Consider the following 14,101-nt stretch of genomic DNA (forward strand, 5'->3'; position numbering starts at 1 on the left):
CTCAATCTTGTTTGTTTGTATTTTTTTCCAAACACGATTTTTGTCCTTTACCCAAAAATATTTTGCTGGAGGATATATTCTTTGATGGCATTAAACGCCAGGATTACTGCAGCGATGGATGATGGAAGGATGCCATGGAGAAGGGAGAGCACACGTAGTGGTTTTGTTTCAAAGATTCCAACTGCCAACAACATGGCTGTGGGCAATTGGCAGCTGTTACGGCATACTTTATAATGAAATGTCATGCCATTTCTATTTTTTTCCGTTTTGTTCGGAAAAATAAACAGTAGTTGTTTGATTACCCCCAGAGTTTTTTATTTTTTTATTCTTTAAACAAGAACAAACAATCTTGTTTGTGTGTGTATCTATATGTATGTGTGTGTGTGTGTGTGTGTGTGTGTGTGTGTGTGTGTGTGTGTGTGTGTGTGTGTGTGTGTGTGTGGGTGTTTCCTCCCAGTGGCTTTCAGCACCTGGTCCTCCCACACAGACTAACAGACGAACAGGCCTGTCAGTCTGTGTAGGAGGGTGAGGTGCGGGACAGACAGACAGAATTGGTGGTAGATCCGCGGTTATCCTCCTCACCAGATTGTTGATACCGGTGAACAAACTGGTGTGCGGGTTGTGACCAGTCCTTTTCAAAGCCGTGACCCTGACGATGAGATATGTATGTCTGGAGTGCGGCCAAGGCGCTCCGGGTAATCATTTATGCCAGAACCTCCCACGCCCCTCCCTCGCTCCCCGCCCCCTTCCTCCGCTGGTCGGTGTACAGCGCAAACAACATCACTCCTCCGAAAGCGGCCCCCCGAACTGAAGAGCTGCATGTTACACCTCCGATACACACGTGCCCCCACAACGCTGTCAGTCAAACCCCCCCCCCCCCCCCCCCCCGCCCTCTCCTCCACACCCACTAGCCCACAATGAGCACCTGTCAAGTCCAAACCCGATACTACAGATGAGCTACAACCACAGCCACACCTAAAAGCCCAGCACCACCACCACCACCACCGCCACCATCACCAGCACCACCGTGTCACCACCATCAACTGGCTTCATTTTTTCCCTCTCTCGTTTGACTTTTACAACTCTCTCTAAATCTCTCCCCTGCCGCCTCTCTCCTCCTCACTTGTCCTCACCATCCATTTAAGAAGACGAACAGCCCTTTGTCAGAAGCTCCGAATGGGATCGTAAATTAACCCATACACACTCAGTCAAAAGTACAAATCTGCCCTGCTTTTTGGGCCCGATGCTCTTAGCAAATACATGTATCAAAAAAGTTGTAGATACTTAGGGAACTTTTGGACAGTTGTTTGGCTCATCTGCTCCATAAGCAGTCAGTGCTAATCTCACGAGGGTAACTCAGTTTTTACAGACTTGTCTAATGCAATATGTGTGTCCAGGCGTGATTCTCCACACAACCAAGAGTAGTCCTAGCCTGGTCCTACCAGACTCTCGTACTTCATTTCATTTGTACAGAGAGTCTGGACCAACTCAATTGACAAACGTTAACTCACTTGAAGGCGGGTGTCTGTTGAAGTTTAAAACTATTGGATCTGCCCAGTGCCACTCTGGATCTGCCATAACCAATCGCCGGGAATCAAGTTGTACGCATGCTGTAAACAAACCAAACACCATGCGTGAAGATGTCCGTCAACGAGAGCTGACTTTAACGTCATCGTTCTCAGCCACTCCCTCTGTTCGCTGTTTGGACCGCCAAAAATCTGCCTTCCAAGGAACCCATGCATATGAAGCAGACCCAGACCTAGTACTGAAGTGAAATGAAAATTGAGAGGAAGTAGGTAGGTGGGCGGTGCCAGGCTACAACAGTTTTGCGAGAATAAAACTCTTTTGTACCTGGCCTTCATAGACCTGTCAAAGGCTTGACCTGGGCTATACATAAGCATGTCAAGGCTTTTTGCGGGGCATTGTAAACACATTGCTTCACAGGAAAGTGCATTCAAAGGCTGGGTCTACTGCATTAGGGCAAGCGGGCCAAAGTTGTGAAAACCACCTTCTCTGAATCAACAAACCTTTACTGATGGTTGATCTTTATCTTCTTAGTCTTTATTAGTAGCACGCTCAATCTCATTAGTCCTTATTAGACCTGCCACAGGGGATGGCCTATAGAATACACTCCACCCCCACAAGGCCAAACGCAAGGTCGGCCTTACTGCTATCACTGGGCTTCACTGTAGCACACTAGACACAAACTCATCTCCAACCTATCTATAGTCAATATAGTTTCCAAGGCATAAAGCACCCAACAAGATGTCACCTTATTGGTCAGGGCTACATACTGAAAGCCCCTGACCTGTGCCACAATCATCTAGAAAAATATACACTGTATAATGTTATCATAGAGGATTCCAAACAGGAACGATATTCAGGTTCTCGCTGAACATCGAGCTGAAGGACTGCGGACCAATCAGGGCTAGGGGGAGGGAGTTTCAGTGGAAGACGGTGGAAGAAGCGATGCAGTAGTTTACATTGAGGTTGTTTCTCTGCTCAGCCATGGCCAGACTGATCAGGAAGAGACCTCTTCTCCGCTTCCACAGACACCAGCCGAAGGGCAGACTCTGATGGCCAGGTGGCCTTAAGGTAATTGCGATAACAAGCACCAGTCTCACGTCTAACTACAGGGAAAACCTTGTGCACAATATACGCGGCAAGAGATGATCTTCTTTTCAAAGACATTAACATATTTTTAGGCATGAAACAAGTGCAACATTATATGCAGTGTGCGTTCGAACGTGTATAGCCATGACCATATTGTGTGTCTTTGGAAGGAATTTGCTTTTCTATAAGATATGGTAATGGACATGAAGTGAAAAAACAAAACTACGCAAAATGAGGAATAGGGAAAGAGCAAGGAGAGAGAGAGAGAGAGAGAGAGAGAGAGAGAGAGAGAGAGAGAGAGAGGGAGAGAGAGAGACCGACAGACAGAGAGAATAGGAGAGAGAAGGAGAGACAGAGAGAGACAGATAGAGGGAAGAGAGGGAGAGATAGAGAGGGAGAGATCAAGAGAGAGAGAGAAAAAAAAGAGAGAGAGAGATAGCCACCAGCTGGTGACTTTGGCATCTTCTTCAATTATAATGCACCCCCAATTTAGTCTAATTTGCTGTGAAATTAGCTGGGAAATTTGTTTAGATCTTTTCCCTGGAGTAAAGTGCTGTTTAGATATGGGTCTTGAAATTAGGCAGTGTTAAAGTCATCCATACCCACCCACACATCTTCCAGTCCCAGACCAGGCCTCGTCTCACTTGTCACTCCACTCTGTAACTTTAATGTATGACTGGTTCTCCGCTACACTTTAGTATCCCCACGACCCCCCCACCCCCCACTGTGTGAGTGATGAAGGCAGGACTTAGCACGGCCTAGCATGCGGCGGCAGCAGCGCTGCACGCGAGCCGCGGAATTCTTGGGGGTAGTGTTTCCGTCGGGTGATTGATTAAAGGGATTTGCGGCGGCGTTTCAGCGCGGCGTAATGCAGTCGCAAGGAGGGTCAGGCTGTCAGCAGGATGGAGCCAGGGCCAGCTGGACACTAAAAGGTTGGCTTCTGCTGCACGTCCACAGAGGCTTTAGCACACACGGGGAGAGAGAGAGAGAGAGAGAGAGAGAGAGAGAGAGAGAGAGAGAGAGAGAGAGAGAGAGAGAGAGAGAGAGAGAGAGGGAGAGAGAGAGAGAGAGAGAGAGAGAGAGAGAGAGAGAGAGCGAGAGCGAGAGAGAGAGAGAGAGAGAGAGAGAGAGAGAGAGAGAGAGAGAGAGAGAGCGAGAGAGAACCCTGCAGGTGAAATGAACGCTGCCTCAGCACTTTGGGGTCGACGGCCAGCTGTTATTATTTTTTTCCTCATTCTCTCCTTCACTCCATATAAGTGTGTGTGTGTGTGTGTGTGTGGCCGTGTGTGTGTGGCCGTGTGTGTGTGTGTGCATGTATGTGTATGTGTGTATGTTTGCGCACATTCCCAGGCTACCTATAGAATACACACACGCACACACACACCTCTGATTATCCCGGAGGGTATCACTCCCTATTAACCCTCTTAACCCCTCAGTCAAGAGTCCTGCACTGGCTCATAAACCTGGCACTACAAGCCCAGTGCGGGACGGGCTGTGCCAAGATATGGACACATCCCCTGACCTCTGACCCCGCGTCACTACAACCGTGGAATACATCCAACGAGAGGGTGGGGGGGGGGGGGGGGTCGGGGGCATCTCCAGCTGACGCACATGCAGACAGATACGGGTACAGGCTTGCGAGTGGGGTTATTAAAATACGAGGAGAGGAGTGGGAACTCAAGGTTCCAACTGGTTAATTAAGTTCTGGGGCCCCCGGCCGTTGACGTCAGAACATCAATACTTCCAGGCGCCGCGGGTTTGTTGATGAATTAATGCGGCAGAATGTGCTGCGGTATTATACACAAGAAGGAAGTACGCAACGGGGGGGGGAGATCAAGGTCCCCTGCTCATCGGTGGGCTGCAGACCGATAGCTCCACGCGTAGAGCCTGGGAGACCCCCGGGTACCTGATGATCTGCTGCATCTGCAGGCGGTCCGGGTCGGTGGCGGAGAAGGTGGTGAGGCTGGTGCCGGCCGGGACCCCCTCCTCGAAGCGGATGCTCTTGGGGTTGGTGGGGAAGTAGGGGGGCTCGTTGATGTCCTGGACGGAGATGGTGACCCCGGCGGTGGACTGCAGGGAGGACTGGATGCCGCTGGCCAGGTGGGCCTGGTTGGAGACCACCACCGTCAGCATGAAGGCCCGATTCATCTCGTAGTCCACGGGCTGCAGGGGGGGGGCGAGGTAGGAGAGAGTGTGTGTGTGTGTGTGTGGAGATCACAGCATGGACCGCACAAATGTCTGTTGTGCTGCGGAGTGGAAGATATCTTTGTGATGACAAGCAAAATGGAGCCGACGTTGAGAACTTTCTCCCAGATACGATAATACAAACATCAGTCCTCTCCTAACTCTCGGAGAATGTACTAAGTTGAGGACACATTTATTTCACTCAAGCTAGAAAAACAAATCTGAAGAACTTCTTCAGGAATCGATTCTAATTTCACACTTTGAGAACAATTCAGAAACCCTTCAAAATATTTGAACAAGTATAACAACAAGAAAAAGTTGAGTTGTGTTATGATATCGACTACTTCTTCTGGAGATCAAAACATGGTAGTGACAGGTTGTTATAATGTGTTAAAACTTATCATAATGAAGATAATGAATGGGTTCTTAATAATCTATAGTTGAGCTGGACCGTATAATATGCTTCAGCATAAGACACGAAAAGAAAATAATAGCAATATCCTAAATTAATTTTTACACAAGCCAGCCTTGAAATGAACACAATTAAAACACCTCCATAAAGCAACACCCCCTGAGGACTTCAGGAATTAAACATCTGTGTGTGCATGTTCCTGTGTGTGTATATGTGTGTGTATGTGTGTGAGTTTAATGATGTGTGCCAGTCATGGTCCATGTTGGGTTTGGGCGGGCTGAGCGTAAGCAATAGTGACATCTCGGAGGACTCACAATACATTATTATTATTATCATTATTACAAAATAACAAAACGTTTTGTGCCTGAAGGTATCACGTGCACATTGGCTGCTTCCGTCTATACTACTGAGGCTGGTATGGGCTGGCTTACAAGCACATAAACAAGATATTGACTTCCAAGCACGTCTGAATGTATCAATGTTATGCCTGCATCAATGCTATGAACAAATTGCGATGATGCCGCCCATCCCCCAATGCATTAGTTAGCATGCATTTTTAATTACGAGGCTCAGAATGAAGGTCATTTGATGGGATGTGTGTTCAGTGTCTATGTGTGTTGGAATGCATGATTGTGTGTACGTCTGCGTGCCCTCTGTACCAACCCTCGGTCCCCAAGAGGCTGACGATGCTGAAGGCTACATACAGCAGCTTTAGATTGACCTGCAACACGCATCCCCCGACCGAAGCCACGGGGACGCCCTGCGGTGGGACGCAGGTGTGGAGAACAAGTTCACGCCAGATGACCTCCACCCCTCTGTCATGTGAACCACTGCACTCCGTCGCCGACCATAGCAGTGCTTCACCCTCTTCGCCTCTTCGTTTGAAGGAGACATTTCCGACATTTCCGCCGTCCCACCCTCTAGCGCCCCCAACTCTTCTGCTTTTCCCTTACATTCATCGCGACCCACCTCGCTCACACGCCGCTGTTTGTGTATCTCAATCCTCTTAAATTCACTTCAGTTCACTCCTCCCCCTTCCCTCTCTCTCTCTCTCTCTCTCTCTCTCTCTCTCTCTCTCTCTCTCTCTCTCTCTCTCTCTCTCTCTCTCTCTGTCTCTCTCTCTCTCTCCCCCTCTCCCCCCACAGTGTCACCCTCTGAGTTTATCATAAGCTGTGATTTACATATCTTAATGACTCATTCCAACTGAGTGGGTGCGTGCGGTTGTACACAGGCAAACACACACAGAGGCACGCACACACACACACACACACACACACACACACACACACACAAGCACACACACACACACACACACACACACACACACACACACACACACACACACACACACACACACACACACACAGGCCCCCACACACAGAAACACAGAAACACAGAAACACACACACGTACAAACACACACACACACTTGTTCGTGTGCTGTATCTAAAACCGCTCCCTCTCACTGGGTAAAGGCTGGAGAGCAGTATCATGCGCTCCCTGGAGATGCTGGAGAGCCGGCAACATGTAATGGTGAGGACCTCCGCCCTTGTTTACAGAACAGAAGCACATCCCAGGGTGCGGGGCGGGCAGGGGGATGGGGGGGCCTCGGGGGGGGGGGGGGTGGCTGGCTTGTCAGTCCCGACGCGTTGATGTTTCTCCTGCCAGCAAGATGCCGAAGGTCCGGGTAAACAAACCCAAACAACAACAACACACACACCTCCTGTGCGGCTCGGCTTTAGAGCGAGCGCGCCGGTGTGTGTGTGTGTGTGTGTGTGTGTGTGTGTGTGTGTGTGTGTGTGTTTTTTTTCCCACCGTCAGGTGAAACCGATTCCGTTCAGTCGACATGCCGGCCACGATTCCCCCCCCGCACTAAATTCGTGGGAGCATCTCTGTTTGCTCCGATGAGATTACTCTGTTTGTTGCTTTGTTTTTTTATTATTATGTTTGTTCTGTCCCCCAGAGGCTCCTCTACTTCCTCCTCCATTTTATATGGCTTCCTCACAACCTTGCACGGGTCGCTAAGGAAGTTTTGCATCAGCACGCTAGCGCAGAGGAATGGATTATAAAAGGCAGTCATCTAGAGATAATGAAGAGAAGCAAAATGCCAACGCTTCAGGGGCCTGGGTGTGGGCGGTGGGGGGATGGGGGGGTTATTGTAACTGTTACTGCTGTTTTTTTAATATTATTATCGTGGTATAGGAGATCTAAACGGCGAGATTGAGACAAATGGAGGGAGAATACGATGGGGACCTGAGGGTCAGATGCATAAAATAATGTAATATGTTATAGGTTTAAGCATAATGATGTCAGTAAACAAACAAGGGAAGAGCAAGGTACACATACACACTCATACATAAATAAATATTGAACATCGATGCACTATGATAAGTCTTGCATAGGCGAAAATGCAATGTTCCCCATTTTGTATTTGTTAAAGGTAAGCAGACGAGCGTGGAAAACAATGTCTTGCTTGTGTTTAACACGACCATAGCAGGTTGTGACAAGACAGCGTTTTGTTCTGGCTGCCGTTTACCAGAGCAGCTAAAGCCTTATCAGTGCATAAAAACCATTGCCGTTGTAATTGAGAAATCAATAACTAATTTGCACCAATGGCCTCAACCGCCATTGTAGCAGAAGTCTAACATGCTGTTTGAAAACAGCCACAGACACTCCTCCCCATTGATCCCAGAAGCTTTTCAAAGGCACCCGTCTGTCCTTGCTAAACTTCTATTTGTATTTGTCACCCTATCGCTAGGTACAGAAAAACAGCGAAAAAATAGCAAAACAGAAACAGCTGTGCCTTTCATCATTTTAAACCCCCGGATCGAACTGTGTGTTGTCGTGAGGTCAGGTGGTCTTACCTTCACCACGGTAACCATGCCGTCGTTGGACACGGGGTCGGTGCGCATGGAGAAGTGGTTGGAGGGATCGCCGCTGATGATCCGGTAGACGGCGTTCCAGTTGGGCGAGTGAGGCTGGTCGGCATCTTTCACCGTCAGGTTAGCCACCACCAGGCCCACCCGGTTCTCAGGGACCTCACCGGAGAACTACAGGAGACGGACGGAGAGAGAGAGAGAGAGAGAGAGAGAGAGAGAGAGAGAGAGAGAGACAGAGAGAGAGAGAGAGAGAGAGAGAGAGAGAGAGAGAGAGAGAGAGAGAGAGAGAGAGAGAGAGAGAGAGAGAGAAAGAGAGAGAGAGAGAGAGAGAGAGACAGAGAGAGAGAGAGAGAGAGAGAGAGACAGAGAGAGAGAGAGAGAGAGAGAGAGAGAGAGAGAGAGAGAGAGAGAGAGAGAGAGAGAGAGAGAGAGAGAGAGAGAGAGATACTTTAACCTTGTGTTACAATGCGGCAATCTCACTCTATTTATTGTCCTTTCTTTTCCACCGGCTGAGGTCCTTTAAGATCTCTCTTCGGCTATTCAAGAGCGACCGTTTTTACAAGTCCCACTAAGTGCTAACTACTGCCTTCAATTTTTCTTCATTTAAGAGTTGCTCCTTCCCTGCTCTTTTTTAGATGTTTTTTTCCGAGGTACAACAAGCTTAATGATCCCATCTTCCCGAAAGTTCGGGCAGTAAACAAGAAGGGTAAATAAACGTAGGCACGCATAGACACAAACATGTGTGCTTGCACACACAAACGTACACATGAAAAGAAAGAAACAAGCCCCGAGTTTGCTGCAGACTCGATATGTTTCTGAGGTTGATTTCCCTCTCCGTTTAGCCCGCTCCCGATGAGGGCGACGGTACGATTGGCCTCCTTTGAAAGGCGGAGTGACAGTGGGAGCAGAATTGGATGAGGCCTGGCTATGGGGAGGGGTTGAAACAGCTGTTTGAATCTGTAAGAGCGGCTTTTTAGATGTTCCCTAGCTGCGCAAACACATGTGCTTTGTCCTGATAAGCCTGATGTGGCGGGGAGCCGCTGTCTGTCATACGTCTGCTACGGTGGGGCTGGATCAAAGCAACCCCGGGCTCAGGGGATAAGGCCCTGCAAAAACACCAACACCAACAACAACAACAACAACAACAGCAACACGTATACACACCCACATGCACACACACTAACAACAGGTACGATGCAGGAATTTAAGAATACACCAAGCTCCGCCTCCAGGACCTAACCCCCGCCCCAATGGCTACACCGCTAAATGCCTGCACATGCGTGTGCGTGTCATCGCATCCCATCCCATCACATCCATCGCAAGCTAGCTAGCTAGCTGAGCTCCTTTAACGACGTACCGTTAGCATGGCTCCCATCGCGGATCGACAGGCACGGCGCAAGAGACACTGAGCCGCTTATGGGAGTGTGAGGATATCAAAGAGCAAAGCCCCCCCCCGCCCAGACTCTCCAACAGGCCGTGATACCCCGCCTGGCAATGCCTCACATCAACCTGGCACACAGTAAACCGTGCTGGACAGATTAGGTGGGGTTGGGGGGGAGTTTCAGGAGAAAGGTTCAGAGGCTCATGACATTATTAACACAGCAGACAAGTCTGGGTGGTCCGGGTGCACTGGCTGCATTCTCCACGGTGTGTTCAGCCACAGATTTACTCGTTCATGTGCTTCTTCAGTGTTTGAGTTTGTGTGTGTGTGTGTGTGTGTGTGTGTGTGTGTGTGTGTGTGTGTGTGTGTGTGTGTGTGTGTGTGTGTGTGTGTGTTAGTGTGTTAGTGTGTGTGTGTGTGTTCATATATGTGTGTCTGTGTGCTCCAATGTGCTATGTTTGACCACACCTGTCTATGTACAGTTGATGGTTGTGTGTGTGCGTGTGTGTGTGATTGCATGACTACCCCTATGTGGATCTATAATTTATGTGTGTATATACTAAATATCTATGTTCAGTATATATATGTGTGTGTGTTTCTATGTGCTTATATGAATCTATCTATCTATGTTTGTGTGTGTGTGTGTGTGTGTGTGTGTGTGTGTGTGTGTGTGTGTGTGTGTGTGTGTGTGTGTGTGTGTGTGTGTATATATGTATATGTGAGTGTGTGAGAGAGAGAGAGAAAGAAAGAGAGAGAATTAGAGTGAGAGAGAGAAAGCGAGAAACAAAGGTTACATTAAAAACTAGAATCAATCTACCCACAACTTGACAGAAGTGAGTGCGGCTCTTCGGAGAGGCCCTGAGGGTGTCGTCCCCCCCCTTCCCCCCTCCACCCACCAGCCCCCTCCTCACACTCAAGCACCCCTCAAGGTGGGGCTTCAGCGGCCCGGATGTGCTGGGCTGTTAAAGATGTACAATGGCTCTCCCTCCTTTGACGAAAGCCCCTCGATCCGTTTTTCTTTAACTCTTATTGAGTGTGAGCCGCGGCCCTCGCCGCTTTAGTGTCTCCTCAATAACAACGCGCCAGTCGATAGTGACGTAGACGTATGGATCCCGCCATAAATTCTCTCCGGCTGCCACTTTGCCTCGGGCCGGTTTTGTTGTTGTAGCGGTTTTGTTGTTTGTTTCGACACGGGCAGTGTTTATTTTTTTTTTGGGGGCAACTCACAACACTTGACACTGTCACTACCACTGTCACTACCACTACCCCCGCGCTGGCAGCGGAGGGCAAGGAGGGGAGGAGGGGCAGAGGGGGAGGAGGGGACCGGCAGGACGGGGAAAGGTGCGATAGGGGGGAGGATGTGTGACGACCAGGGAGGGAGACAGCAGAAGGGAAGTATGACAGCAGAGTTTCACACACACACACACACACGCACGCACGCACACACACGCACACGCACACGCACACGCACACACACACACACACACACACACACACACACACACAGAGGCATGGACGCACACGCATGCAGACGCACACACAGGCACGCAAACACCCACACTCACACAAAAATACACCCATGCACGCATGCATACACACACACAAACAGGATATTAATAAAAGGATTTTAATCGCAGGTTGTAGTTGATGCACAAATATAACTGGGACGGCTTAAATGTTGTCTAAAATGCCACTGTCAATCACTCAGAGCCCTCAGAGTGACACGTGATCACGCCCCCGTTTTGGGGCACACACACACCAGACTCTCTGCTGACTTGGAAAAATAGGTCAGCGTCTGATAGCGGCGATGAAATATTAATAATCAACATTAAAGACAAATTCCCCAAACTTTCCGTTTTCTGGGACACTTTGATGAATCTACGGGGTTTACGGGCAAACACAAAATATTAGCATAATGGCCCGCGCTCCCCACCAAACGGCTTTTATGTTATCCCATCGCTAAAACATGTGATTTATGAAGGCCGAGGGTGAAAGGGTTGTGCTCAGACACAGCTCTGAAAGCCTTCCACTAAAGTTCACCATCAATATCCATGATGGCATTAACTTCCCCACTGTGTCAGTGATGGAAATGCATTTAAACATGCCGAAATACAGTCGGAGAGGATCAATCTATAACCGGCCTCCATCATCAATACGCCCGCGTCACCTGAGAATCCTAATGCATGGAGAGGAGGGGAGAGCGGCGAGTCAGGAGGGCTGGTGGGGGGTGTGGGGGGGGGATGGGGGGTAAACTGATTTACAATGGGCCATGTATGCGCTCTATCATCGCTTCCGTGACCAATCGTCGGTAAGAGAAGACCATCGCTCACTCTTCATCCTATCATCATCGCTCTCATCCCTTTTTTAATGGTCTCCTGTTTTGCAATCTTCCCCTCCGCACCGCGGGGGTTCAGCCGTCGCCCCCCCCCCCCCCCCCCGGCACTCTGCTCTTCTCGGGTGCGTGTGTGTGTGCCTTAAGTGCGTGTGTGTGTGGGGAAAGTATGTGGGCGCACACACACAAGCATGTGCTGCGTTTTTGCTCATGCAGCCATGTATACGTTTATATATTTGTGTGTGTGTGTGTGTGTGTGTGTGTAGACGAGAGGGCGTGTGCAAGGTGTTTTTCAAACCTCACCACCCCCGGCAGATAAGTGATGTAACGGGTCTCGGGTGGCTGGAGAGCGCTCAGTGGCGGCGCTAACTCATCATCATGAGGGTCTTAACAGTCCCCGGGGAGAGTCATGCTAATGCTAGCTCACCGCCGGCCCGCGCACAGAGCACAGAGTAGCGTGGGGCTGATAGCGCAGCTGCTATCAGCACAGCTGCAGCGCCTAGCACCTTATCTACCCACACGTCCCATTCTCTAACATTCACACCCACTCACACACACAGACACAGAAACACACCTGTATGCACATGACACACACACTCTCATGTACGCATGTACACACGCTGAACATTAACACACGCGCACACACACACAGATGTACATAGACACATAGACACGAATGCAAACATGTGCACATCAGGTACACTATATACACACACACACACACACACACACTCACACACACACACACACACACACACACACACACACACACACACACACACACACACACACACACACACAGACACAAACACACACACACACACACACACACACACTTGCAGAAATATTAACACATAAAAAAACATTCCACACACACACACTCACACACCTACATTCTTACACGTACACACTCACACGAACACACTCACATGTACACACACACACACACACATGTACACACACACACATACACACATCTACACACATGTACACACACACATTCACACGTAAACACACACACACACCTACACACACATACACTCACATGTACACAACCACACACAGCCAGACAAATGTTGACGCCCGGAGCCATACAGGCACATAAATGTAGAAAAACGTATCATCATACTAATAAAACAAAATGCACCCCACCAAGCAGGGTATGACCGAGCCGTGTAGCTATAAATGACACAGGCTAAGTGCATCCCCTCGGCTATGTTTATTTCATTATGCATTCCTCTGTCTTTCCTCTGCCTGCTTCAAATGAGACTGTTAAAGCGCTCTTTCTGCTGCCATCTCCTTTCTACTGCCACTGCAGCGTGTCTGAATAGCACATAACCGGTTTATCCCCAATTTTAGATAACTTTTACACGACTATTACGATCGGGATGCATTCCACCTAACTTTACTGTGTCTAGACAGCCCTGACGACGACGAATAGGCAGAGATAATAAGGGCGATTTAGCGTTGTCTAAGGAGCCCCCATTCTTTACCTTACTCGCTGTGACATATTTGATGAATAGCAGCACGTTGTACTGTCCTGCGTGTATTATTATTCCTCACTATTTATTTGTTTTTCCTCAGCGAGTCTCTTGAATGACCTTCGCAATTCATCGTCATGGACATCAGTGTCAGCTCTAATCATCGTTAACACAATGATGGCTTTCGTTTCTTATGGGGTTGCAAATAGATGGTATGGATTTATTCAATTCGCTAATCCATATCCAAGGACAACCATCAATTCTTATCCCTATATCCCCGGTGAGGGACCATCTGTGTCTGATATCGCTGGAACTCGCGTCACTCGTGTTCGTTGACCAACACTAAATGTGAACACAACAGAACAACTAGACATTTGTCATATCATGCTGTACGGGTTTGTTTTGAAACTTTCAGTTAACTTCTTACTCCATGATTTCCTTTTTCCATTTTCCTCTTCACTTTATTGAACATGGAAGTGTACTGCACATTGCATTCGTCCTTGTGATTATACAATCCACATTCAGTGAGTACAGGGGGACCCGTGACGAGTTCCATTTCCAGTGACACATTGGGAACGCCAACAAGCAGCAGCTTAAGAGGGGGAGGGGCGATAGCGTGACATGGGGTCAGCTGGGGCTGGCCAGGGCATCAGCATATCCCTGCACAGAGATGACCCTTTAACACTGAATCACAATGAATCCTGTACCCCTGAAGCCCCAAAGACACACACACACACACACACGCAGAGACACACACATGCAGATCAACACACACACACACACACACACACACACACACACACACACACACACACACAC

General features: G+C 48.8%; 1 protein-coding gene across 1 annotated transcript in view; it reads right to left on the minus strand.

Annotated features, from left to right (window-relative positions):
• Positions 1-14,101, minus strand: part of LOC115543285 (cadherin-4) — a 240,099-nt gene that overhangs the window by 15,784 nt on the left and 210,214 nt on the right. Inside the window, exons 10-11 of the mRNA XM_030355708.1 lie at positions 8,074-8,259; positions 4,520-4,776 (exon numbers count right to left, since the gene is read on the minus strand). Of these exons, the coding sequence (XP_030211568.1) occupies positions 4,520-4,776; positions 8,074-8,259 (443 nt within the window). The remainder of the gene's footprint in view (positions 1-4,519; positions 4,777-8,073; positions 8,260-14,101) is intronic.

Source organism: Gadus morhua, chromosome 1 (assembly GCF_902167405.1).
Source record: "Gadus morhua chromosome 1, gadMor3.0, whole genome shotgun sequence".
NCBI classification, from domain to species: domain Eukaryota; kingdom Metazoa; phylum Chordata; class Actinopteri; order Gadiformes; family Gadidae; genus Gadus; species Gadus morhua.